We start from the raw sequence: 27,240 nt of genomic DNA on the forward strand, positions 1-27,240 counted from the left end.
TTTGGATGGAACAGAGAAATTCATAGATAGCAGTTGAAGATAGCTGTTGAAGTGCTGTTAATTTGGGGGGGATGGATTTTGTGGAATGGTTTTTTTCTTTTTTCCTGCCATCTGTAAATCTTGTCTGCCATCTGTGAAACTTCAAAGTCAGTCTGTAGGACTGCTGTAAAGAGAAATAGAAAATGTTTTTCAAGCTGTTCTGCAGAGTTATTAAAAAGGCGAATCCTAGCTGGGGCAACTGTAATGTTACTATTTGCCTGCTTGATTAGTCTGTTTTGGTTTGAAAAACAAACCAGCCAAAGATGTGTGGTCACTGCCTTCATCCAGAAATACTGTTGTGAAAGGATGTGGAATTCAGCCCTTCTCTGACAGTCCTGTAGTAGAATCACAGAGTCAACCAGGTTGGAGTCAATGGTCTCAGTTTGAAACTTTAGCAAGTATTTACATGTGGGTTCATTCAGAATCCTGTGCTGAGTCTCAAGCAGGTAAATAGTAATTTTTTTTATCAGACTCTGGTTGCCTGTAGCCAAATTAGGTTACCAAGACCAGTTTTCAAGGCATTGCAAGTTGAATTTGAAAACTCTAGCTCTGATTTTCTTAGTAGTCTGAAAATCATCAAGTGAAATATGTCCAGACTCAGTGTCTACACTTGAGTATGTTTTCAGGGGTGTTTTGAATACTCTGCCTTCCAGATGTTACTGAACATGTGGAGTGTGATGTTAATGCATAAAAATCAATGTCTAGTCACTGACTCAATGATGGGAGTTCTATTTTCTGTGTAGTTTATAAAGTTGGATCTTCTTCTCACTTTGCAATTTCAGATTTGTCCAATATGTGCAGCATTACCTGGAGGGGATCCGAATCACGTCACAGATGACTTTGCAGCTCATCTTACACTGGAACACAGAGCTCCTAGAGATTTAATATCCTTTTCAGGTTGAAACAAAGATTATCAGGCAGTCATGATAACTTGTATTGACTTTTATAGTATGACCCATATATGCTTCTGATTTTCTTCAGGCTTAAGTGGATAAAGATCTGTGTGTCCAAAGAAAAAGGTTTGTTTGGCAGTTTGAAAAAGTATAGGTATACTTGGATACTGCTTTCTGCTCTAACAGCAAAAGCACTTGAAGAACCTTGACACAGTTTGTTTTGCTTGCACTTATGGTTTTATCCCTCATTAGTACTAATCTTTGACACTGCTTCTCACGTATACAGGCTCAGTAGTGTGCGGTATTTACAAGAGAATGATTGAGGATGATTTGAGCTTGTCTGACTTTGAACGATTTAAAAACTTGCTTAACTGCTTTTAGCACCATGTTTTAATAGCATAATTTCATAGTGTAACTGACCTTTTGTAATGTAACTTGGAAAGCTTTCAGATCTCCTGAGAAACAGGATGTTGTCTTTCAGTTACTTCAGCAGGAGGTTGTGCATATTTATCTATGCTCAATGGCTGAAAGCTGGAACTATTGGGATTTTATCCTTGTTCCAGAAATAATTTTCTTCCTCCTCCCCTGCCCCGGGATTAACTGATAAAATTTATTTTAATTTACTTTTTTTTTAGTGATAATGAGGCTATATATCTGCCCTACAGTAAGTAAGCTCTCTGAACTGTTCTTCTGTCTCATTTAAACAGACGAAATGGCTGCATTATTACTTTGATAGTGGGGGTTTTGTTTAAAGGTTTATAAACAGGAAAAAATAAGGGAATACATAAGCAACTGGAGTGCAAAAAGGATTTAGGTGCAAGCCCTTGCAATAGAGCTCATTAACAAAAAGAAGAGAGCATTTGAGAGATAAGTTCATTTCTGTGTTTGATTGCATTTAAGTTTGCTAGTTCTATTGTTTCGCACCAGGACAAGCTAAGTGCACATTTGAATTAGTACTACACTATAATTTTCAGTGTTTATTTGCACCATGAAGTGACTAATAACACAAAGAACACTACAAAGTTAAACAGAAGCAGGTGTCTTGATTTTGTATTTCCACGTGGACAGGAGCAAAGATCCCAGCAGTTTGGAGGAGCAGAGTGCTGATCTTTTTTCTCTGCATTTGAAAGATGTAAACTGTCCAGTGGATAAGGAATTGGCTGGATGGTCATGTCCAGAGGTTAGTGGTCAACAGCTCAATATACTGCTGTTGGAGATCAGTGAGAAGTGCAGTCTCTTGGGTCCAGGCTGCATAAAAAACAAAATGTGGTCAGCAAGTTGAGGGAAGTGGTACTTTGCCTCTGCAGCACTCTGGTGAGACCTTTCCTGAAGTAGTGCATCCAGTTCTGGATAAGGTCTGGAGAAAGGCCACGGAATGATCAGAGGTCTGGAACAGCTCTCCTGTGAAAAAAGGCAGGAGAATTGGGGTTCTTCAGCATGGAGAAGTGGAGACTGCAGGGAGTCTTCACAGTGCCCTTTCAGTACTTAAAGGAAGAGTGTAAGAAAGATGAGGACAGTCTTTTTTTGCAAGGCTTGCTGTGATGGGGCAAGGGGTGTACTGGTTTTAGTTAATGGTTTCAAACAAGAAACAAGGCAGATTTAGGCTACACGTGAGTAAGACATTTTTCACATTGAGGGTGGTGAAACACTGGCTCAGGTTGCCCACGGAGGTGGTAGATGCCACATCCTTGGAAACGTTCAAGATCAGATGGGACAGGACTCTGAGCAACCTGATCTGGTTAAAGATGTCCCTGCTTACTGCAGGGAAATTGGGACTAGATAACATTTAAAGGTCCCTTCCAACCCAAGTATTTTAGGAACTTGGAGCTATATGGAGCAACCCTGGAGTTGTGCTGTGGAGCAAAAAAAAGGAGGTAGAGAAGGCTCTTTGCTTAACTTTTCCTACAGTGAAGATTTCTGTCACAGTTTGAGGTAAGCTATAGTTGTAGGATCTGCTGTAGTTCATCTTCCAGCTATTGTCTGGACATGTGTTATTTGTTTTGGTATTGACTTGTGTGTTTTTGTTCCTTAAGTTGTCCCAGAAAGCTGCATATGTCCTTGTAAATCCTGTGCTGCCATTGCAAGGTATATCCTTTATTCCTGCAGCCTTTAAAGCACAGTTTCTTACTTGGGCAGGAAAACACTTGCAGATTTATCAAATAAGGGTTTGCATCACAAATTACCTGTCAGTTTATTTGTCACAACTTAAGGTTTATAAAGGCTTTTCTTACTCTTGTGTAGCTGGAAAGGCTTAGATACAGGCTCACCTAGCATTTGAAGGATCATGTTTGTCTCAAAATCCTTTAACAGCTGCAGTTAGTTATCCCACAGTCATTTGCTTGAACAGCCCCTCAGGCACTGGCCTTTGGTACCAAATCTGGTGAGGAAAAACTTGCCTAGCCCATCTAATGCAGAATTTGTTTCTGGCAGCAGCCAGGTTTAGAATACTTGGAGAGATGCTAGGCAGTGTGTGTTCTGTGCCAGGGGAAGCTGTCCTTTTACGCCACAGATACTAAGTGTTTTGCTGTGTAGCCAGTAAGTTTGGCAAATGATCTGTAAAGTCTTTTTGTAATAGTCAGAAGTTCTTTCCGGCCATGAGAAGTTGTTACTCTTTTCAGTCTTAAGTTCTTGGCCTCCATGACATCCTGAGGTTCTGCACTGTGACTGAAGCTTAGAGTTCACAGAATCATAGGTTGTTAGGGGTTGGAAGGGACCCAAAGAGCTGGAATCTAACCCCCCTGCCACAGCAGCACCATACAATCTAGCTCAGGTCATGGGATCATAGGATCACACAGGAACGCATCTGGACAGGCCTTAAAAGTCTCCAGAGAAGGAAACTCCAGAACCTCTCTGTGGGCAGCCTGTGCCAGTGCTCTGTGACCCTTGTAATAAAGAAGTTCTTCCTCACGTTGAGGTGGAACTTCCTGTGTTGTAGTTCATACCTGTTGCTCCTTGTCTTGTCCAAGGGCACAAAAGAGAAGAGTTTGTCCTCTCCCTCCTGACCCCCAACCCTCAGATATTTATAAACATTGAGTAGATTTTCTCTAGGGCTTTTCTTCACCAGACCAAACAGCCCCAGGTCCCTCAGCCTTTCCTCACAGAGCAGTGCTCCAGCCCCTCCAGCATCTTTGTAGCCCTCTGTTGGACTCTTTCTAGTAGATCCCTGTCCCTCCTGAGCTGGGGAACTCAGAACTAGATGCAGTATTGCAGGCGAGGTCTTAGCAGGGCAAAGTATCTGCATCTGCTGCCCACATGGCTCTTAATGCACACCAGGATCCCACTGGCCGCCTTCGCCACAAAGGTACATTGCAGTCCCGTGGAGAACTTCTTCTTGTCCACCAGGACTCCATAGGATCCTACTTTGACATAATAGATAAAGAAAATGGGAGGCAGGAGGAGCTCAGCTAAAAGCTTAGTAACAGTAAAACCAAACACACAAGCCTACACTAAGTTTTGCACCAATGAACTACATCATAGTGATTTTTTAAATAAAAGGAAGCCTTCTCTCAACAACCTGGACTAATGAGTGGCTAAAATCTTCCTGAGAAAAATAATCTTAAGGTAATTTGGTCAGTCCCTTACGTGAGAAATGATGTAAAAGGTATGATTTGAAATGTAAGCATCAGACATGGAGAAGTGGTGGAAAGAGGGAAAATGCATTGTCATAACTGGAATTAGTTAAGGAAATGGCTGAAATTTCCCCTTTGAGCAGGGGAAACATTCACCCTTTTGGATCAGCAAACCATCACAGAAGCTGGTTGTGGAGTCTTCTCTGAAGACTTTCAAAGCCTGCCTTGATGCATTATTGTGCAACCTGATCTAGGAGTAGAGTACAGGTTGCCCAGGGAGATGGTGGAAGCCCTGTCCCTGGATGTGGCTCTGGACAACCTGATCTAGTGTGAGGTGTGCCTGCCCGTGGTAGGGGGTGTGATAGTTTGGGAGTTAACCCACCCAACACACACTCAAGAAAATCACCCAGACTAGAGTCAGATGAGCTGGAAATTAAGGGATGAAGTTCTATTTACAGCTTAGCACAACATACAAGCATTTATATACAATTTAAAAGTAATACAGAAACACAATACCCCTCCCAGAAACAATCAAAGCCCCCAGGAGGGCTGCTGACCCAAACCCCTCTCCCTATTTCCCTCCCTTCAAAAATAACCAGATAAACCCATGTATATCTCGTGAAAATCTGGAGATCTGAGGAGAGATGTCAGAAAAAGACAACAAGGAGGCTAGAGGAAATAGGGATTAGGTGAATTAGAGAGTTAAAGGTAGAATCAGCTGGAGACCAGACCACCAGAAAGAAGGCACAGCCCGAAGTGAGAGCTGAGCTCTCTGTGTGTGTGAACTGCCAGTCTTACGTATATTTTGACTAGTTGTGTTTCTCAGCAGAAGAGTGGGTGATACAGGGCACATGATGTTTTTCTTCTTTCTTTTCACAGCTAAGGCTTTAATTTCTCTTAGTAAAAATTGGCCTCAAACCAGCACAATCCATCCCTCTGTATCGCTCGGTGTTTTGCTGAGAACTGTCTGTCTAATCTAAACCAATATTTACACTAATGAATATTACAAGTTCAGTTCACACTTCATTCCAGCTACCTCAGGTGTAGGTGACTCAAAAGCTCAGAAAACAGGAAGCAGTTTGTCTCCTCACAGATTAGACAAGAACAGGAACTCCCAGGTGACACTGGGTTCGTGCTCACGTACTGTAGATTCTCTCATAGATTGTGTCCTATTGGAGACCGATGGTACCTAGAACAGACAACTCCTAACAGCTTGTATTACACACTCTGAATTAAACTCTCTCAGCTAAGGTTAGATTTCTCTGTGGAATACACTGGATTTCACCGTTCTCCTGCATTACCCAGTAGGTGTGACCAGGACCTTAAGCAGACACCACCCCTCGGACAGGTTTCCCTTCACCCAGAGGAGAAAATACCCAAACAGTTTTCCCTAACAGATTCTTTTCACGTACAACAGGAACTTTATCACCGTCTACTGTCTGGACCAAGTCTGATTGTGCAGGTCCTGCTCTGTTTACTGAACCCCTACTATTTACCAACCAGGTAGCTTGTGCTAAATGTTTGTCCCAGTTTTTCAGAGTTCCACCCCCCATGGCTTTGAGGGTGGTTTTCAGCAAACCATTGTAGCGCTCAGTCTTCCCTGAAGCTGGTGCAGAGTAGGGTATGTGGTAGATCCACTCAATGCTGTGCTCTTTGGCCCAGTTTGTCACAAGATTGTTCTTGAAATGAGTGCCATTGTCTGACTTGATTCTCTCTGGAGTTCCATGATTTGCCTTTCCAAGCCAAGAATGGTGTTACGTGCAGTTGCATGTGGAACTGGATAGGTTTCCAGCCATCTAGTGCTGGCCTCTACCTGTGATAAATCTGGAGATCTGAGGGGACATGTCAAAAAAAAGACAACAAGGAGATTAGAGGAAGAAGAGGTTAGGTGGATTAGAGAGTTAAAGGCACAATCAGCCGGAGACCAGACCACCAGAAAGAAGGCACAGCCCAAAGTGAGAGAGCTGAGCTCTGTGTGTGTGAACTGCCAGTCTTACCTTTCTTCTTTGACTAGTTGTGTTTCTCAGCAGAAGAATGGTGATAGAGGGAACATACTGTTTTTCTTTCTTTTCACAGCTAAGGCTTTAATTTCTCTCAGTAAAAGTTAGCCTCAAACTAGCACAGGGAAGTTGGAACTAGATGATCCTTGTAGTCCCTTCTAGCCCTGACAATTCTGTGAGTACCTGTGTTGGCGGAGAGGTTGGGCTAAATGATCTTCAGCAGCCCCTTCCAACCCCTGCCATTCTCTGATTCTTTGGCTAAGAGAGGAAAGGTGAAACAAAAGGCTGCAGAAATGATGCTTGGATACTCCAGAAACTTAAAATTTCTTAAGGACTGATGAAATCTTTTGGGTAAAAGCATGAAGTACAGAAGTCAGTGGGGATACAGTAATTACTATGGCAATAAGCTTTTTTAAATCACTTTCAATTGGGAAGGGAGAATAAAATCCCTGTGTCTCTGAGCAGGTGTTTGTCAGCATTTTCAGATGACCAAGTAGAAAATTTGGTCTAAAAATCTCTTGGAGATTAATCCTGGTGTTTCTTAGACACCCTAGAAAGCTGGAGAATTACAGAGCGTTTAATGTAGGCAGCACTGAGTACCTTGGATTCCTATCAGTAAGGGTGACTGGCATGATGGCCATGTATGTGTACCTTGCTTTGCTTCTGTGGTGGATTAAGAACTGTCCCCACCCCACTGTTGGAATTTACCAGACCAGCTCAGATGGCTTGGAATGAAGATGAAGATGTACTTAGAGCAAAGTTAAATGTACAAGCATATATGCACAATGTACTTACAGGTATTTACAATTGCATACAAATTAGAAATCGTACAGACATCCAAACTCCTCCCTGCTGGACAGAGAAAACTGCCCAAAAGGGGCTCAAAGCTATCTTCTCTTTCTCCCTCTACTTTCCCAGACAGACAGGCAAAACAACCAGCAAAGTTTAAGGTTGCTATGTGTCAGCCAAGATTAGAGGAGAGATAGTAGAGCAGACTGAAGGAGAAGTGGAAGGAAGCAGCATCACAGACCAGAGTGGGGCAAACTGTTGATGTTTTGGCTTTTTTTTATCTCTCTCAGCAAACCAGTTAGTAATACAGACTATATCAACGTTTTCTTTTCAAACAGTGATCTAATTTCTCTCATTAAAATATTCCAGTTAGCCTCAAACCAGCACACTGTGTTCAATGTAGGCAGCATTGCGTACCTTAGAGTTCCCATCAGTAAGTCTGACTGGCCTCATGGCTATGGTGTACCTTAGCTTTGTTTCAGAAGCTGAATCATTCCAGAGCAGTGTTCACCTGAGCCTTTCACCCATCCTTTGTTACTCAGTGCCACGCAGTTCTTTCTTCCTTAACCTCCAGGTCACGATGAATCCAGTGGTGTTCGGCATGTACGTAGGATGTTCCACCCGGGCCGGGGCTTGGGAGGCCCCCGTGCGCGTAGATCAAACATGCACTTTACTACCAGTTCCCCTGGTGGGCTTTCATCTTCTCAGAGTTCATATTCTCCAAGCAATAGAGAAGCCATGGATCCTATAGCTGGTAAGTGCTGTAACCACAGATTTTACCTCGAGCAGAGTGAAATTGAAGACAGTAATTGCCTTGCTGTCTGCTGTGTGATTCTGTCTTTGCACACAAAGCCCACGGTGCAAGTGCAGCTCTTGCAGCTGAGCAGCATGCTTCACTCGGTTGTTGCAGGGGCTTGTGCATGATGATGCTGAAACAGGATCACACAAAATCACAGAATCAATCAGGCTGGAAGAGACCCTTGAGATGGAGTTCAACCTATCACCTTCTAATTAAACCATGGCACTAAGTGCTTCATCCAGCCTCCTTTTAAAAAACACTACCAGGGATGGAGACTCCACCAGCTCCCCAGGCAGCCCATTCTAATGCCAAACGCTCTTGCTGTGAAGAATTTCTTCCTAGTATCCATCCTCAACCTGCCCTGGCACAGCTTGAGGCTGTGTCTTCTTGCTCTGTCCCTGCTTGCCTGGGAGAAGAGACCAACCCCACCTGGCTACAGCATCCCCCCAGGTAGCTGTAGAGAGCAATGAGGTCTGCCCTGAGCCACCTCCTTCTCCAGGCTGCACACCTCCACCTCCCTCAGCCTCTCCTCACAGGGCTGTGCCCTCACCAGTTTTGGTGCCCTTCTCTGGACACATTCAAGCACTCAACATCTTTCTTAAATAGAGGGCCACAAAACTGGACACAGGACTCAAGGTGTTGCCCAACCAGTGCTGAGTGCAACTGCTTGTATCTTGTGCTTTTAGTTCTAAATGGTGTGAAGCTTATTCCTGTTCAATATCTTTACTGATGACCTGGACGAGGGGATTGAGTCCAGCATCAGTAAGTTTGCAGATGACACCAAGCTAGGAGCAGGTGTGGATCTGTTGGAGGGTAGGAGAGCCCTGCAGAGGGACCTGGACAGGCTGGATGGGTGGGCAGAGGCCAACGGGATGAGATTTAACAAGGCCAAGTGCAGGGTTCTGCACTTTGGCCACAACAACCACAAGCAGCACTACAGGCTGGGGACTGAGTGGCTGGAGAGCAGCCAGGAGGAAAGGGACCTGGGGGTACTGATAGATAGTAGCTGAAGATGAGGCAGCAGTGTGCCCAGGTGGCCAAGAGAGCCAATGGCATCCTGGCCTGCATCAGGAACAGTGTGGCCAGTAGGACAAGGGAGGTTATTCTCCCCCTGTACTCAGCACTGGTCAGGCCACACCTTGAGTCCTGTGTCCAGTTCTGGGCCCCTCAATTCAAGAGAGATGTTGAGGTGCTGGAACATGTCCAGAGAAGGGCAACAAGGCTGGTGAGGGGCCTGGAGCACAAATCCTATGAGGAGAGGCTGAGGAAGCTGGGCCTGTTTAGCCTGGAGTAGAGGAGGCTCAGGGGTGATCTTATTACTGTCTACAACTACCTGAAGGGGCATTGTAGCCAGGTGGGGGGTGGCCTCTTCTCCCAGACAAGCAGCAACAGAACAAGGGGACACAGTCTCAAGTTGTGCCAGGGTAGGTATAGGCTGGATGTTAGGAAGAAGTTCTTCACAGAGAGAGTGATTGGAATTGGAAAGGGCTGCCCAGGGAGGTGGTGGAGGCACCGTCCCTGGGGGTCTTCAAGAAAAGCCTGGATGAGGCACTTAGTGCCAAGGTCTAGTTGATTGGATAGGGCTGGGTGCTAGGTTGGAGTGGATGATCTTGGAGGTCTCTTCCAACCTGGTTGATTCTATGATTAATTTGTGCACAGATCATAGATTTCATTTTATAACTAATTGTGTCCAGCTTCCATCACCTACAGTAGCTCATTTCATTGTAATTTGCCACTGTCCAGCTTTCATCAAGCACCTCAGCATCTTTCTTAAATTGAGGGCCCCAGAACTGGACACAGGATTCAAGGTGTGGCCTAACCAGTGCTGAGTACAGCTGCTTGTATCTTGTGCTTTTAGTTCTAAATGGTGTGAAGCTTATTCCTAAACTTAATCTGTGCACAGGTTGTAGATTGATTTGGGGTATTTTTGCAACTAAGTATGTCCAGCTTTCATCACCTGCAGTAAGTGATCTCACTGTAATTTGCCACATGGATGCAGGTGCTCACAGAGGAGACTCCTATCTCAGAAGAGTAAATTAGCTGAATTGAGCATTAGTGGACATGTAAAATGTGCAGTTTGCGTTCAGGCTGCTGTTCACATGCCAGATTTGCTAATATCATGGATTTAAGGTGTACTTCTAAATCCTTACATATGTGTGCTATTGCAAGTATTTGCTGTGTGGTTTGGTCCAGTTTAGTGGGGGGAAAAACAAAGTGAACTGGGGAAAGGTGTGCCATTTTTGACACCAGAAAATAACAAAGGCATGTCTTTAGGATTCCCAGGAATAACTTTTTTTCCCCCTTGTGTTTAGCTTTGTGAAAATAGCATTTATTTCTTTAACAGGAAATTAAAAATGAACCATGCAGGCCAATCTGAATGCAAATAGCCTTTACCTAAGGAGAAATCAGAAGTGGGTTTATGCAGGGGCCTTTGACTATGCCAGCATGTGAAGGAAACATGAATTTGTACCATAATCCATCCTTGCTTCAGATGCCAGGAAAGCACACACTGGAGCTTCCTACTGCCATGTTGTGACTTCTTCAGAGGGAGGTAGTCAATCAGCCTGATTAACCAGTCATTGCTCCTGGAAGGGGAGCTCTGGCTCCTTTGCCTTCCTTAATTACAGTCCCCTTTCCTGCCTTCTCCTGGCTCCAGTGCTCACTGACCTTCTGTGACCTGATTTAACTCATCAAAATTAGCCAGGAGGAAGTATTTCATTGAGAGAAGAAAACAGAGTGTGAGGTTACAGGAAGATCTGAAAAGAACTGGAGTTTGTTCAAGGAGGGAGGATGTTTGTGAAGCCTCTAGTGCAAGACCTTGCCTTTCTCTTAGAAGGGCAGCTAGCTCAGCTCAGCTGAATGTGGAGTGGCTGCTGAGGTTTTTCAGTTTCATAGGACCTCACCTAGCAGCATTTAATGTAGGGTAAAGTTTATGTTCATTTGAATCTTTTCCTCCCTGATGGAAGCTGTGTTTTTTGCATTTAGAGATCACTCTTGCCCTGAGCTGGATGTCTTTTTCAATAACAAGACTGTCCCAAGCTCACATCTGCTTCCAAGTACTGCTTCTTAACCTTTAATTTACAGTGGGAACGAATACATCTAAATCCCATCTGCAAGCTCCCTATCTTCCATTCTACTGGAGAAATAAATAGGAAAGACCACTAGAAATTTTCTGTTTAAAATAAATTATTATAGCATCTGTTACATATTATTCCCTTCTGTGGCATTTTCCAGTAGTTACGGTGGAATGAAAATCTTGGTATTGCTGTCAGTGCTGGTAACAATTATTTGACCATCCTGAGTTCCTCACACAGCGTTTTACTTTGCTTGCTCAGAGGAAGCCCTGGTTAGAAGGGTTTAATGTTGTTAGTGGGAATTGTCATGACCTGTAGAGTAATTCTGTAGGAGTGATGCTGGCCTCTTTTTTTTTTTTAGCTCTGCATCAACTACAAGAATAAGCTGATGTAAGAATTACCTTCTGTGTCCAGTTCTGGGCTCTTCAATTTAAGAAAGATGTTGAGGTGCTTGAGCTTGTGCAGAGAAGGGCATCCAGGCTGGTGATGGGGCTGGAGCGCAGCCCTGTGAGGAGAGGCTGAGGGAGCTGGGGGTGTGCAGCTCGGAGAAGAGGAGGCTCAGAGAAGACCTCATTGCTCTCTACAACTACCTGAAAGGAGGTTGTAGCCAGGTGGGGTTGGTCTCTTCTGCCACCACCTAGGGACAGAACAAGGGGACACAGCCTTAAGCTGCGCTAGGGCAGGTTTAGGCTGGAGGTTAGGAAGAAGTTCCTCACAGCAAGAGTGTCTGGCATTGGAATGGACTGCCTGGGGAGGTGATGGAGTCCCCATGCCTGGAGATGTTTGAAAGGAGACTTGATGAGGCACTTAGTGCCATGGGTTAGTGAATTAGAAGTTGTTAGAGGTTCCAACCTGGTTAATTCTGTGATTCTGCACAGAGTGCAGCAGAAATTCTGCACTGAGCAGTGGTTTTTATTGTGAAAAAATATGGATGAAGCATACTCTAAGTATTCCAGCCCTCTGAGTTGGAAGACTTACAGACCCTTTTTTATTTCTTTCTAAGCCTTCTCTGTCCTTCTGCAGAAATAGAAATTCCCACAGTAAAAATGCATTTTTTTTTTAATGAGAGGCAATGCTCACTTAGTAAAAATGGTTGAAGCAACAGTATGATATTCCTCTTTGCTGCAGCACAGCTTTCCCTCTGAGATACTGGGAAAGGGAAACCTGTGTTACCCTGAGAGGCAAAAGTCACCAACCAAAGCCAGATTGAAGTCGTTCTTTAGTCCATTGCTGTTTTGACTTGATGTTTCAAGGGACATGATTTTTTGCCAGGCATTCCTTATCATAGAATGGTTTAGGTTGGGAGGGACCTCAAAGATCATCCATTTCCAATCTCCCGCCATAGGCAAGGGACACCTCCCACTAGAACAGGTCACTCAAGGCCTCATCCAACCTGGCCTTCAACACCTCCAGGAACAGAGCAGCCACAGCCTCCCTGGGCAACTTGTGCCAGTGTCTTACCATCCTCACTGTAAAGAACTCATGTTTCCTAACATCTAGTTTGAATCTCCCCTCTCCCAGTTAAAACCCATTGCCTCGGTCCTGTCATTACAAGGTCTTATGCATTGGCTCTTCTGTTATTTTGGAGGAATTAAACTGTGGCTTATTTGGAATACCTCTGGGTGAATGACCCAGTTATCCTTGTCCTGTGAGACAGTGAATGCTAGAGCTTTCTTCCAAGAGGTTCATGGGCTGGTCAGCATTGCTCTTCCATGCAGTGAAAACAAGGAGCAGGTGTGCTGGAGCTCAGGGTGTGTTCGTTGTGTTGTGTTGTGCAGGCTTAAAGTTTTTCATCACAGACCTTTCCTTTTCTTTGGCAGAGCTTTTATCTCAGCTATCAGGCGTGAGGCGTTCTGCAGGAGGACAGTTGAACTCCTCTGGCCCTTCTGCTTCTCAGTTACAGCAGCTGCAGATGCAACTGCAGTTGGAGCGACAACATGCACAGGCAGCACGGCAACAACTGGAGACTGCTCGCAATGCAACTAGGCGCACTAACACCATCAATGTCAACACCACTATGACACAATCTACAACAACAACCAACACATCCAACCCAGAAAACAGTCAGCAGACTGTCCAGAATTCCCAGTTTCTTCTTACAAGGTAACTTGTTCTGTGCTTTTTACCTTTCACTGTTTCTGGTTTGCCTTAGTCTTGAATAAGAGACATGAAGTTCAGTGGAGCCAAAGGGTTTTGGGTTGGGCAGATGCCCTAGTAAGCAAGTGTCTGATTAAATACATCTCAGAGTTAACAGGCTAATTAATCACAGAAAGTCAGAGGCTGGAAAGGACCTCAAAAGATCATAAAATCGTAGAATGGTTTGGGTTGGAAGAGACCTCAAAGATCATCTACTTCCAACCTCTTGCCATAGGCTGAAAGAAACCTCAAAGGTCGTCTACTTCCAACCTCTTGCCATAGGCTGAAAGAAACCTCAAAGGTCATCTACTTCCAACCTCTTGCCATAGGCTGAAAGAAACCTCAAAGGTCATCTACTTCCAACCTCTTGCCATAGGCTGGAAGAGACCTCAAAGATCATCTACTTCCAACCTCTTGCCATAGGCAGGGCCATCTCCCACTAGAACAGGTTGCTCAATGCCTCATCCAGTCTGGCCTTGAGCACCTCCAGGGAGGTTGTGGATCCACAGTCTCCCTGGGCAACCTGTGCCAGTGTCTCACCACTCTCACTGAAAAGAGCTTCCTAACATCCAGTTGAAATCTCTGCTCTGCCAGTCTCAACCCATTACTCCTCATCCTGTCTTTACAAGACCTTCTAAATAGTCCTTCCCCGCTCTCCTGTAGGCCCCCTTCAGATACTGGAAGGCCACTCCAAAGTCTCCTTGAAGCCTTCTTTTCTCCAGGCTGAAAAGCCCCAACTCTCATAGCCTGTCCTCATAGCAAAGCTGCTCTAGCAGCTAGTCCAACCCCACAATGATAGAACACATTCATGGTAGACATCAGCAGTGGTCACAAAAACTTGTAATATCCAAAACTTGCTTCCTTCACACTTCTAGCTTGAAAGTAAAACCAGTTATTTGGTATCCAGGAGCAACATTTTGTAGCTGCCTTATGGTTTTGGAAAGCCAACTCCAGGACCTGGTGGCAGAAATAATCTAGTGGTGGAATAGTGTTTGCAGAAAGGAGGGGCAAATGTGCTGGGATGCATCTAGGAACGTGTCTAAAGGTTTAGCCTGGAGTATGTGGGTTTAAAAACTTTGAAATGGGAGGCTGGTTTTGAATTTTGGCTGATAAAGCTTACTCAGGACTCCAGTCAGGGGACTTCTGCCAGATCCTTTATCAAGTTTGTAGCCAGCACATTGTGCTTGTGTTGGTGTTTGTAACATCTCTTCAAACCTAATGCCTTTTGCTCCTACACAATGGGCAAACGTTAGTTGCTGCATCTTGACTTCAAGAGGAACAAAGGAAATGTTTCTCGACTAATTATGCCTGTTGGGTTTTTTTCCCTACCACTTCCAGCAGAAGTGCATATAAATTTGAGCTGTAATAGTGAGGGAATTGCAAGGTAGTATTCCATGAAATCAGTCTTGTAAAAGCTGAAGGTTGGATGGGAATTTATTTATATGTGTTAATTATTTTATAGAGTACTTGTTTTTGTGACAGGATAGCAAAGCAAGTAAGCATTCTGTTAATGGCATCCTTTACCTTAGGAATTGTACTTGGGTCCCAGGATTGTTTTACAGAGGAGTTCACCCCCTGTGTCATTCAGGTTCTTCCTAAAAGTTGACTGTGGACCCGAAATAAAAACATCTTTACACCCCCTCCCCTGCCACCCTTTTCCTATACATAGTCTTGTTTTTCTGTTGGTATTGTGCAAGAGTTTGGGCATTTTAACAGCTGCTGTGCCAGCAGACCTGTGTTGGAGCCAGTATTATTTTTATCAAGTGCAATGCAGTGAGTGACATCTTCCAATCAGAAACTCATTAGTTCAGAAACTTAAAGTAGCTGCAAGTGTCACAGGCTGTGACTTTAACAGTCTGAGCAAGCAATTTCCTTGCCAGTCAGGAAGCCAATTTTCTTTTCACAGCTGATGATCTAATTTCTCTCATTAAAATATTCCAATTAGCCTCAAACCAGCACTAGTGGCTCCATCATGCTTCAGGAATCTCTAGGAAGGTGTTCTGTGTCTGTTGTGGTTTTAAGCCCATCTGCAGCCAAGCCACTCACACTGCCTCCCTCCCCCTAGCAGAATGGGAAAGAGAATTTGGGAGAAAAGTACAAAATCCTACAGGTTGAGATATGGAGAATGTAGCAAAACAATACAGAGAATGAAGGAACAGAAGGAATTACAACAGTAAAGAAACTGTCTCTAAGATGAGTGATGTGAAGTGCAAGGCCAGCACCTAACTCATTCACTCACAACTGCTCCCCTGGCAGTGTGGAGCAGCCCTTTGGCTGGCTCAGCAGCCTGTCCCATGGGTGCCAATGCTGTGGAGCAGCCCTTTGGCTGGTTCAGCAGCCTGTCCCTTGCGTGCCAATGCTGTAGAGCAGCCCTTTGGCTGGTTCAGCAGCCTGTCCTGGGTGCCCATGCTGTGGAGCAGCCCTCTGGCTGGCTCAGCAGGCCGTCCTGTGTGCCCATGCTGTGGAGCAGCCCTTTGGTTGGCTCAGCAGCCAGTCCTGGGTGCCCATGCTGTGGAGCAGCCCTTTGGCTGGTTCAGCAGCCTGTCCTGGGTGCCCATGCTGTGGAGCAGCCCTTTGGCTGGTTTAGCAGCCTGTCCCCTGGGTGCCAGTGCTGTAGAGCAGCCCTTTGGTTGGCTCAGCAGCCTGTCCCCTGGGTGCCCACAATGTGGAGCCGCCCTTTGGCTGGCTCAGCAGCCTGTCCTGGGTGCCCATGCTGTAGAGCAGCCCTTTGGCTGGCTCAGCAGGCCATCCTGGGTGCCCATGCTGTGGAGCAGCCCTTTGGTTGGCTCAGCAGCCTGTCCTGGGTACCCATGCTGTGGAGCAGCCCTTTGGTTGGCTCAGCAGCCTGTCCCCTGGGTGCCCACAATGTGGAGCCGCCCTTTGGCTGGTTCAGCAGCCTGTCCTGGGTGCCCACAATGTGGAGCAGCAATAGAGGGCTGCTGGGCCAAGGTGTCAGAGGGTGCCAGAGCTGTACCTGTCACAGGGTGAGCAGGACTATCCTGCAGGCAATGAAGCTGGTGAGCACAGCCTTGAAGGAGAGGCTGAGGCAGCTGGGGGTGTTTAGCTTGGAGAAGAGGAGGCTCAGGGCAGACTTCATTGCCATCTACAACTATGTGAAGAGAGGTTGTAGCCAGGTGGGGTTGGTCTCTTCTGCCAGGTGACCAGGGGCAGAACAAGAGGACACAGCCTCAAGTTGTGCTGGGGGGGGATGTGGGCTGGATGTTAGGAGGAAGCTCTTCACAGAGAGAGTGATTGGCATTGGAATGGGCTGCCCAGGGAGGTGGTGGAGGCACCATCTGTGGAGGTGTTTAAAAGGAGACCTGATGAGGCACTTAGTGCCATGGTCTATGTGATTGGGCTGGGCTGGGCGATAGGTTGGGCTGGTGGATGATCTTGGAGGTCTTTTCCAACCTGGTTGATTCTATGATTTTGAGGGCCCTTTGGCACCCATCAGCCGTGACAGCAGTGAAATGGACTTCCACCAACTGCCTGTGTTCTCTCTTGCTTTGCTGCTGTGCAGGTTGAACGAGCCGAAGATGTCGGAAGCGGAGCGTCAGTCGATGGAGAGCGAACGGGCAGACTGCAGCCTCTTTGTTCAGGAGCTTCTACTGTCCACCTTGATGCGGGAAGAAAGTTCCTCCTCCGATGAGGATGAGCGGGGGGAGATTGCAGATTTTGGTGCTATGGGCTGTGTAGATATTATGCCTCTAGATGTTGCTTTAGAAAACCTAAATTTAAAAGAGAGTAATAAAGGAAATGAGCCTCCTCCACCTCCTCTTTGATGACATCCCACCTTGCAGACAATGTCCTCTGTGCTGTATTTGCCAATGAAAAGTGGACAACAACTATCTTGGGTTTGTTTTGGTGATTGTAATTTCAGGTCTGTCACTCTTGTTACATTGTGTACATTCAAAAAGAAAGAGAGGAGAAAAAAAAAAAAAAAAAGAAAACCAACAAAAAAAAAAAAAGAGATATATATGATAATCATTTCCACTTAACTAATTTTTACTTTTAGCAGGTAAATGTAGGTTGCAGTGCAGAGCAAAAAAAAAACCAAACAAAACAAAAAGACAAAAAAAAAACCAACACAAGAAAAGAAAACAAAGCAACCAAACAAAACAAAAAAGCTCTGTGTCCTGTACCTTGACATGCAAAAGGCTCTCCTAATACTCCACATTCAAACTGAAGAGGAAAAAAAAAAAATACAAGAAAAAAAAAAAAAAAAAAAAATCGCAAAAAAAAAGAAAAAGAAAGGAAAAAAAAAAAAACACAAAAAAAAGAGAAAAAAGAAATCTCTAATGAAGCTGCTGTGTGTATTTATGAATATTAATGAATAAAAACTGCTTGGATGGTTTACCTTAAACTACTGCATGACGTTTTTTGCAGCGTGCATGAATTTTTTTTTAGTGACCTTGTCCTTTAAAAAAATGAAATCCAAGTGCAAAGAGTTAGTAAAAATCACCAAAAAAAAAAGAAAACCCACCAAAACCACCCCCCCCCCCCCCCCAAACTTTCCCATTGTACTCAGAGGTTACACCAGAGAAAGGTGTAGTGCTGAGGAGGAGCAATCCCTGTGGCCAGAAAGTAGCTTCTTCAGTAATAATGGTGGCAGGATGACGTCTTTTGTGCTGTCCTTGCAGGGGATGTGGTCAGCAAGGGCACTGTGGCGTTTTGCTGTACCTGACCATAACGTGGCCCCGCTCAGCCCTGGCCTCAGCGTGGAGCTCAGCTTCGTTTTTATGCATCTGCAGGAGTAAGGCCACTGCTGGAAGCTACCAGAAGGGGCTTTTGTGCGCCCTAAAGTCCAAGGCTGTTCACTTGCTTAGTTATTTTTCCTTTTTTACTTTTGGTGGTTGTTAATTTTTAGTCGTTTGAACCTGTTTTAACTCAGCTACAGACCATTTGTATAATCACCAAGTTAACTGAACTTGTTTTAACTCAGCTTCAGACCATTCTTATAATCACCAAGTTAACTGAACCTGGTTTTACTCAGCTTCAGACCATTCATTTAATCACCAAGTTAACTGAACCTGTTTTAACTCAGCTTCAGACCATTCATATACTCACCAGGTTAACTGAACCTGTTTTAACTCAGCTACAGACCATTCGTATAATCACCAAGTTATCTTGGATCATTCTTGTCTTTAGGTTCAAAAAAGGCCTTTCACCACCTCAAGTCGTGGCTTTGAGTTGTGTTGACTTCATAGTCTGCAGAATGCCTTTTGTTATTACCAGGAGGAGCCTGAGGATGTGCAGTCCCAGGCTTGTCAGTTGAGTGTTCGATGCTAACATTAGCACCTTTTTAATTTATTGTTCCTTACGGCTATTTTTGCTGGTACAGGGGAAAATTAAAGTGAAAACAAAGCCTTTTGGTCGAATCAGGCCACCTCAGGAAGGAAGAGTGTGGTGTGCCTGTGCATAGAAGTCTGTAACAGCCCCAAGACAAGGACAGGAGGAGTATGTTTGGGTTTGATTTTCTTTCTCTCTCTTTTTTTTTTATTCCCCTTTTTTTTCCTTCTTATGTAAAAGCTAGGTTATAAAAACAAAAGTGCACACAGCTTCTGATGAAATTTAAAACTAGGGTGATATCATAACAGTGTCTGTCCAGATGTTTTTCACCCCACCCCCTTCTCTCTTTCTCCTTCCATCCTTGCAGCAACCGCTAGTGTGTTAGAGTAAATTTCCAGGCTTGAGCAGCAGGAGGTGTGAGCAGCAGGAGGTGTCCTCAGCAGAGCTGACCTGTATGCCAGTCCCAAGTAACAGCAGCAAAAGAAGCAGCCCAACAGACTGAAGTTCCACTTCCCTTTGCTGGTTGTTTTTTTCTTCAAGGACTAAACATCAGATCCCAGTTCTTTCCATGCACAGAGCAGTAGTAGCTTCGTTTTCCTCCACTCTCTGCAACAGGAAATGTTTCAAGGGAAACTTGACATGAGGCCTCTGCTTTACCCTGAGAGTTACTCCCAGTAGGGACTTCTCTTTTTTTCCTTTTTTCCTTTTTTTTTTCTTTTTTTTTAAATTGATTGTTGGGGATTTTCAGAGAATTTTTTCAAGCTGTAGTCTTTACAAACACATCTTCTGCACATTACAATAAGACACACGGTTCAATAAAGCATTTTCAAGACTGTTGCTCTGTTGATCTTCTTTTGGTTTTTCATGTACTATCCAGGCAGCTTCATGCCTCCCAAGGAGCTTCTGCAGTTGTTGTTAATTCCAGCTGTAGACAGCACCAGTCCGTGTAGTAAACCCATTTTAAAACCGGGTGCTATGGCAGCTGGTGTAATCCTACACCCTCTTACAGGTAGGTGGATGCAAGTTTCTGTGGAGCAAGGTGGATTGAAAACAGCCTCTTCTCAGTGAGTTGCGCTTCAGAACTGGTGTAGAGCTGGTCACAAGATGTTAGGGGTTGGAAGGGACCTTCAGAGATTGTTGAGTCCAACTCCCCTGCCAGAGCAGGACCCATACACTAGCTCAGGTCACACAGGAACGCAGCCAGACGGGGACAGGCCTTGAAAGTCTCCAGAGAAAGAAACTCCACAACCTCTCTGGGCAGCCTGTGCCAGTGCTCTGTGACCCTTACATTGAAGAGGTTCCCTTTTGTGTTGAGCTGGAACCTCCTGTGCTGCAGATTACATCCATTGCTCCTTGTCCTAGCACAGGGAGCAATGGTCTGCAGAGGACACTGGCATGGTAGGATCTCCCCACTCTGCTTGTTTGGAAGAGGATGCAAACCAGCATTACCCATTCTGCTCAGAGAATCAATCTAGCATGGCTTGGATTTAGAGGTTCTGGAGCATCACATTAACTCTGAACAAATTTTCAGTAGTATGTGGGGTTTAGATTGTTTGTTTGTTTGTTTCTTCCCCCCCTCCCCAGGTTTAGAAATAACAGCAAATGTCTCCTAGGAGGGTGTTTAGTAGCCCGCTGGTTGCTCTTGCAAGGTGTGTTTTTCTTTGCAGTCAGCTTTGTCAGGAGGAGACTTTGGCCTACAATGGAAGTAGCCTTCATGAACCTTACCAGAGAACCCTTTGGAGGGTTACTGCATTCCTCCTGTGAGAAGGCAGAAGAAACCCCCCAACGAAACCCTGGAACCACCACCACAAACGCCACGAGTTCAGAAAAGGGAGCCCTTAGAATCTGGCACTTGCAAAGTGCTTGGCGTGCCAGGAGACCTCTGTCAGACACTGGTGTGTGCTGCTACATTCTTAATGCAGCTCGGGGGAGCCCAGCCAGGAGCTGCGGCGCTGAGTGCAGGCTCTTTGCAGTGGAGGTGCATTGCTGGGTTGCGTCTGTGGGTGCTGGCAAGGTGCGTGCCAGGTGTAGCACTGCTGTGGTGAGCTGGCACGCAGAATCTCGCTGTGCTGCCGGCAGCAACACCTGCCAGCTTTTGGTCTGACAGCAGCCTGCAGCTAGTGAGCAGTGCCAGAAAGCCTCTCAGCGGGAGGAGGGGGGCAGGCAGAGGGGCGTTAGTGGAAGGGAAGCTTATTTTGAAGGTGTTGGGAGGCAAGTCCCACCAGCCTGTCCCTGGTAAACTGACTTGGAGCTGCACTGTCTACTGCCTATACAGTGTGAGTGCTTAGTTCTTCCCCACTTTGGGGCACTGTCACTTCTGTGAGGTGGGGGTGATAAAACACAAATTATCACTTAGCTTCCATCCACTGCCAAGTTGTGACTGACTTTACCAGGTCCCTGGGATGTTGAGGGCACAGGGGCTGGTTGTGTTTTTAGGTGGTGCTGCTGTGGTTTGGGTTTTTTGGTGTTTCTGTGTTGTTCCCCCCCCCCCGCCCTCCATTTCTCTGCCCTTGTCCAATGAATGGTTTGCAAGATTTTTTTGTGGAGTGGTGCTGCCAGGTAGCTTATGAACAGTGTAGATGGCCCAGAAGCCAACCTATGGTGATGCCTACGCAGTCTGCAGTTCTGAGAGACACTTGCCTCTTGGGAAGGAGTAAAGACAATTCTGTGTTACCAGCTGGAAAGTCCCAGAGATGCTTTGCTGCCCTCCAGGGCTCTCAGAAGACCTGAAACACGGATGCAATGGATACCTTGGATATGTGACACCTCCCCCAAGTACATCACATCATCATCTTCCCTCTTTGACATAACTGCCTTTTTTGCTTCATGGATCTCTCTGCTTTGCCAAATAAATTGGACACCTTGCTGTTTTGAGGCCATTTTATTCTTTCAGCTCCTAAGGAGAAAAGAATTAAGTCCACAAGGGATGGAAACCTCTCTGCTGTGCTGCGTCCTGTGCCAGGTGACACTGCCTACCCTGTGGCTCTGCAGTCCTTTCAGCTAGGTTGCTGCCAGCCTCCTTGCAGAGTGCAGTGGATACAGTCTCTGTCTTGTAGAGGATCTTGAGACAGGCTCATGTGCACCAAAATGCACTTGTAGATGCTTGTGGGAATGGGACACTGCTTGAGGTTCTTGTTGATCAAAAAGCAAAACACCAAAGTGGGGGTTGGTCTCTTCTGCCAGGAAACCAGCAACAGAACAAGGGGACTCAGTCTCAACTTCTGCCGGGGCAAGCATAGGCTGGATGTTAGTTCTTGACAGAGTGATTGGCATTGGAATGGGCTGCCCAGGGAGGTGGTGGAGTCACCATCCCTGGAGGTGCTGAAGAAAAGCCTGGATGAGGCACTTAGTGCCATGGTCTAGTTGACTGGCTAGGGCTGGGTGCTAGGTTGGACTGGATGACCTTGGAGGTCTCTTCCAACCTGGTTGATTCTAAGGGGAGCTTTGAGGGGAAACTGCAGTTCCTAGCTTGTGCTTCTACTTATCCTTTTAAGACAGCAGTGGCAGTTAGCTCCTGCAAGCCCATCTGGTATGACACCAGGATAAACACAGCATACAATGGTAAAGTCAAGGCTCCTGCAGCTGGCAAGGGTGTAGATGTGCTGGTGGAAGAGAAGCTGCAGTTCTGACTCCACTCCTTGTTGAGACAGCAGCAAGTTGGCCACAGTTCACCCCACACCATGGGGTGAATGGAAGGGAGTAAGTGGTGTAGGGAAGTAACCATGGCCTTGTAGGAGTTGATGTGAAGGACAGGAGGATGGGAGAGGCAGGAGCACTGCAGGGTTGGGGTGGTACAGCAAAAGAGAGAGGTTTGCAGTGGGGGCACTACAGCAGAAGTGATGATCATAAACAGGAGATGCCAAAGTCATGACCAAGGTGAAGATCAGCAACTGGCATAGGACAGATTTGTTTTGGCATGACCAAAACAAATTGCTGCTGCTGAAGGTTTAGCACCTCCCTGCCTTCCCCTTACAGCACCTGTGCCTCAGGGGAGTACTGGCCACCACTCATGGGGCTCGCCTGCCCTCCCTCACCCCAGCCCCCAGCACTCTTCCCATTCCTGCCACAGCAGTAGTACAGCCCCTGGCACCACCAAGCCCAGGCTGAGCTGCCAGCAGGGTATTAAGGTTTCTTCGCTCCTACTTTGCTCTCCTGCTCCTTCTGCAAAGCAGCCTTGGAAGAGAGCAATAGGGTCTTCAGGTCTCACCAACCTGATCTGCTTTTATGATCAGGTTCCCTGCCTGGTGAATGTGGGGCAGGCTGTGGATGTAGTCTGCCTGGACTTCAGCAAAGCCTTTGACACTGTCTGCCACAGCAAGTTCCTGGCCAAGCTGGCAGCTCATGGCTTGGTTAATTCTATGATTCTATGATTCAATGACTCATGCATCCTTCTCAGCTCCAGCACCAGGCATGGCACGCATGAGCTTAACATCCACTGTTGCCTTCTCTATCAGCACTAGGAGCATCTACCTCCTCCTCCCAGTCTGGATAGCAAAGCAGTTATCAATGCAGAAAGTGAGGACAAATTTTTTGCCCACACCCTTAGCTACCTCTGGCAGCTAAACTTTGGACCACTTGGCCCTTTGAGAGGCAATTCCTGCTGTGGCAGGCAGGGAGAAAATGCTTTCTAGCAAAAGTCAGGTTTGTTGTTTCTGATGTACCCCTGCAGGTGCCTACCTGCCCTCCACTCTGCTCTGCAGAGCCTCAGGAAGGAGGCATTTCCAAGATGTGTGCCTCAGAACACCAAAGCAGGCCCTGTTTACAACTACCTGAAGGGACATTGTAGCCAGGTGGGGGGTGGCCTCTTGTCCCAGGCAACCAGCAATAGAACAAGGGGACACAGTCTCAAGTTGTGCTGGGGGGGAGGTCTAGGCTGGATGTTAGGAGGAAGTTCTTGCCAGAGAGAGTGATTGGCATTGGAATGGGCTGCCCAGGGAGGTGGTGGAGCTGCTGTCCCTGGAGGTGTTCAAGCAAAGCCTGGATGTGGCACTTAGTGCCATGGTCTAGTTGATTGGACAGGGCTTGGGATAGGTTGGACTGGATGATCTTGGAGGTCTCTTCCAACCTGGTTGAGTCTATGATTCTGTGCAGCTGCTGCTGTGTATGAAGTCAGTTTTCCCTCATCTCTTCCACAGTCAGCAGTTCTAAGTGCATTTAAAGGCAAGACCCCTGCCCTTCCCCATCCCCTGCCCTTGCCCAGTCCCTCACCCATTGCCCACCCTTGCCCTTACACACCCTCTGCCCTTACCCATCCTATCTCCACTCTACTGAGGGTCCTGTTAATCCCCAGCTGCCTGCAGCCATCACAGCATTGAGCAGAACAGGCTCAAACCAGTTAACTTCAACATGCAGAGAAGTGGCCTTAATATATAACCCAGTACCAAATAAAGGGAAGGCAGACATCTACCTTTTATATAAGCATTTATTTACAACTTGTTTAACAACTGTACACTCTTCTGTCACCTTGGAGCTTTAGTGTGTTTGATTTGGGGGGGAGGAAATATTAAACATTTCAATTCAAATGTTCATCACTGAGTATTTTTTGGTTTTCTGGTGTGTGTATGTCTATATACAGATATGTATATTAATACTGCTACCACTCTTGGCAGTCACACAAATTGTAGGTGAACTGAAATGGGAAATTAACATTTTGACACTCTAAGAGTCCATTCTTTTACAGAAAATATATCACTGGCAAATTCACAAACAGTTACTTGGATAATTTTGTTGACACAATTCAGGACTGTCAAACAAGCTGCTACTAAAGTAAAAGTTTCTCTATGCAGCACAAATGAAGTTAGTACACCAGAGACATGCTGGAGATCACTTCTGGACTCACAATCACTTCATGGCAGAGGTGCTAGGCTAATCTAATGGAAGGAGCCAGCTCACTCGCTGAAAGTTACTGGCACCCACCAGACATCTCTCTTGCATTAGTGAACCCAGTTTCTGTCTAGCTAAATACACTCACATACAAACACCTTCCAGCTCAAGAGCAACTGATGCTCAGTCTCTAATCTGCACAGACCACTGGGAGGAACGAGGCACTGCTCAGCCTCACCTTGGGACACTTGTGCAGGCAGGTGCACAGAAACAGTCATCCCCTCCTGCCTTGCACGGAGCCCCCAGTTCAGGGATCCCACACCCAGCCTGACTTGGGGCAGGGTTCAATCCCCACTGGAGTGGCACTTGCAAATACGAAATGATTCGTGCTTTTAGCACACAACAGAAACAGGTTTCTCTACTGACCCTCGCCTGGACACATGACAAGGGAAGGGATCGATGGCTAGGGTCTGGAAAGACACAAAAATGTTAGCTCTCGCCTGGACTCAGTCCGATGGAAGTGCTGCTGCAGGAATACCTGACTCGGCATCACCACACCCCAGATCCTCCCCGCAGGTCACATCAGACTTCACTGTCTCAGGTCCTGGTGGACCACGAAAGCTATATCCCCCTCCAGGTGTCTTTCCAGACTGCTATCAGCCAGAGCACCTGACAGCCACAGGCTCCCCGCATCTGGCATGGCACCCAGAAGGGAACATGCCAGAACATCTCACCAGGTTTGCAATGCTTTTCCTTCCCTCTCCTGTACGGTCTGCTTGGAGCCCGCTGCTGCCTGCCCTTCCCTTTGCTGAGTGGCACAGGCTGCCATGTGGACACAGAGGTGGGGATGTGGCCTGTCTTTTCTCCAAGTCACTAGGCACAATGCCACCAACAAATCCAGATCCCTGAGGACTGAACACATTTGGAGTTTCTGTGCACAAGGTGGAAGCTCTGCACAGAGCCCCACTTGTCCGGACAAGGCACGCACCATGGCTTGTGGCGAGAAGCGACTGTGGAGACCAGCAGACACATTTCTCCAGCATTGGGGTGGTCATATGGAAAACAGGGCCAGTGGTTATGATACTGTCCCAGAAAAGCAAAAAACCATTCTTGGAGTAAGCAGGGTGCACAAGTGTTTATATTTCTGCAGGATTAAGATGCAAGTGAGCAAGAATGGGGTTTGTCTAGCACTGGACTGTAACCAAACCACTCTTCAGATGTTCCAGCAAGCCCTACGGCTGAAAAGCCTCCTCCTTCCCTCTTGTTTACATGCCGACTCTGACACAATAAACCTCTTAACTTACAACACTACAGCATTCCCTCATCTTCTGAGTCTTGCCAGTACTGGATGTCCAATACAAAACAAAGATACAGCAGTATAAATATGCAGATATTTAAGAATATTAAATAAGTAACACTTAAATTAATATAGGCAGTACACAGCATTTTGAAGTTACACTGTCTACGTGTGGCAGATCTTATATAGCTAAACTTTGCAATACAAAGAAACAGCCAAGCTAGTGCAATTGGAAGTTAAATAGCTAAGACTGTGATAAGGAAGGGGGGAAAAAAAAGTAAAGATAATAAAACAGTACAGGTATAAAAGATAAATGACCCAAATTAGTAACTGGCAAGGACAGTCTGTGTAATACTGAAAGTGTAGACGGCTTCCATACTGATCTCCACTCAAGTTCTTTCCTCAGATTGTTTTAACAGTTGTACACAGATTGAAAAGCAAAAAAGAAAAGTTTCTGAAGGAAACTGACAACACAGCTAAGATGTAGAGACAAAAAAAATAACGACAGCCACGATCTACTGTGTGTATATACAGAGCAAAGAAGCAGGCAGCGTCTGTGGACAAAACGGCCTGGCAGCTTGCCTGGGGTGGCCAGGCAGCAATTCGTTAGTCACTCCTCCTGGTAAAACACCTCCTTTGCTTTAAAGTATTTAAAGACTCCAGGTGGATCCTTTAGGGGTGCAGGTGCAGCAGAAGGTGTTTAACAGCAAGCCCAAGGTGTGTGTTTTGTTAGGAACTCACCAACGCTAGGTTTTTACAGTTCGGTGTATGAAAACGTTGCAGGAAGTCTGTGTGTTAATACTGTTAATCGGAATTAAGAGGAGTGGATAGGCAGAAGTAAAATGGAGAGAGCTGACACTGCCCTGTCAGCTTGCACAACGCCTCCTGTCGAGTTCTGAGAGCTGGATTTTTCTCTCCTCCAGCCTCATAGGAGGCTCTTTTTTGTGAAGAGAAAGAGTAAATGGAAGTGGGAAATGGGAAAGCCACTCCCCCAGGATGGTAGGCTTCTCTGCAAGTAGATCCCCTTTGAAATCAGATGGCCATGAGTCTTAAGTGTAGAACTGGTTAAGTTTTGGTTATGCAGTCTGGACAGAAAAGCAAGTCATGCACTGAACAGTCCCTGTTACAATAATGCTGCAGGTCATGCAACCACATCACTGCAAATAAAAGAATAAAGAAGAAAGTTAAAAAGCACATAACATATTGCTGTTAAAAAAAAAAAGAAAAGAAACAAAACCAAAACCAAAACCCAACCAGAGAAAAAGAACAAAATAGGTACTTTTTTTTTTCAGAGCAGTTAAGTAAAGGCTCTCTCTGCTTGGAGCTGTGCAAACTCATGGAGAAAACACTTTTTTTTTTGCCCGAGGAACTCTTCAAATGAACAGGTAGGTTACATGCTGGTAAGAGCAACAAAGCCAGACTTAGGCAGTATTTAAAATTACACATAATTCAGACAGATTTAAGCCCTTCTGAGTGGAGACCTTCAGGGCACCCTTCTCAACTAGCAGATATGCAACTAAGCTCACACAGCA

General features: G+C 45.9%; 2 protein-coding genes across 5 annotated transcripts in view; one reads left to right on the plus strand and one right to left on the minus strand.

The window, feature by feature from the left end:
- The window catches only part of LOC135193208 (E3 ubiquitin-protein ligase KCMF1), a 71,101-nt gene extending 51,676 nt beyond the window's left edge, over window positions 1–19,425 (plus strand). For both annotated transcript variants that reach the window (XM_064176754.1, XM_064176753.1), the window contains exons 5-8: window positions 822–923; window positions 7,870–8,044; window positions 12,984–13,266; window positions 16,820–19,425. In XM_064176754.1, coding sequence (XP_064032824.1) covers window positions 822–923; window positions 7,870–8,044; window positions 12,984–13,266; window positions 16,820–17,081 — 822 coding nt within the window. In that variant the 3' untranslated portion in view covers window positions 17,082–19,425. The remainder of the gene's footprint in view (window positions 1–821; window positions 924–7,869; window positions 8,045–12,983; window positions 13,267–16,819) is intronic.
- A 4,567-nt stretch (window positions 19,426–23,992) lies between these two features.
- Window positions 23,993–27,240, minus strand: part of HOOK3 (hook microtubule tethering protein 3) — a 106,982-nt gene continuing 103,734 nt past the window's right edge. For all 3 annotated transcript variants that reach the window (XM_064140640.1, XM_064140638.1, XM_064140637.1), the window contains one exon: window positions 23,993–26,865. In XM_064140640.1, coding sequence (XP_063996710.1) covers window positions 26,850–26,865 — 16 coding nt within the window. In that variant the 3' untranslated portion in view covers window positions 23,993–26,849. The remainder of the gene's footprint in view (window positions 26,866–27,240) is intronic.

The sequence above is a fragment of the Pogoniulus pusillus genome, chromosome Z, assembly GCF_015220805.1.
Source record: "Pogoniulus pusillus isolate bPogPus1 chromosome Z, bPogPus1.pri, whole genome shotgun sequence".
In the NCBI taxonomy this organism is placed as follows: domain Eukaryota; kingdom Metazoa; phylum Chordata; class Aves; order Piciformes; family Lybiidae; genus Pogoniulus; species Pogoniulus pusillus.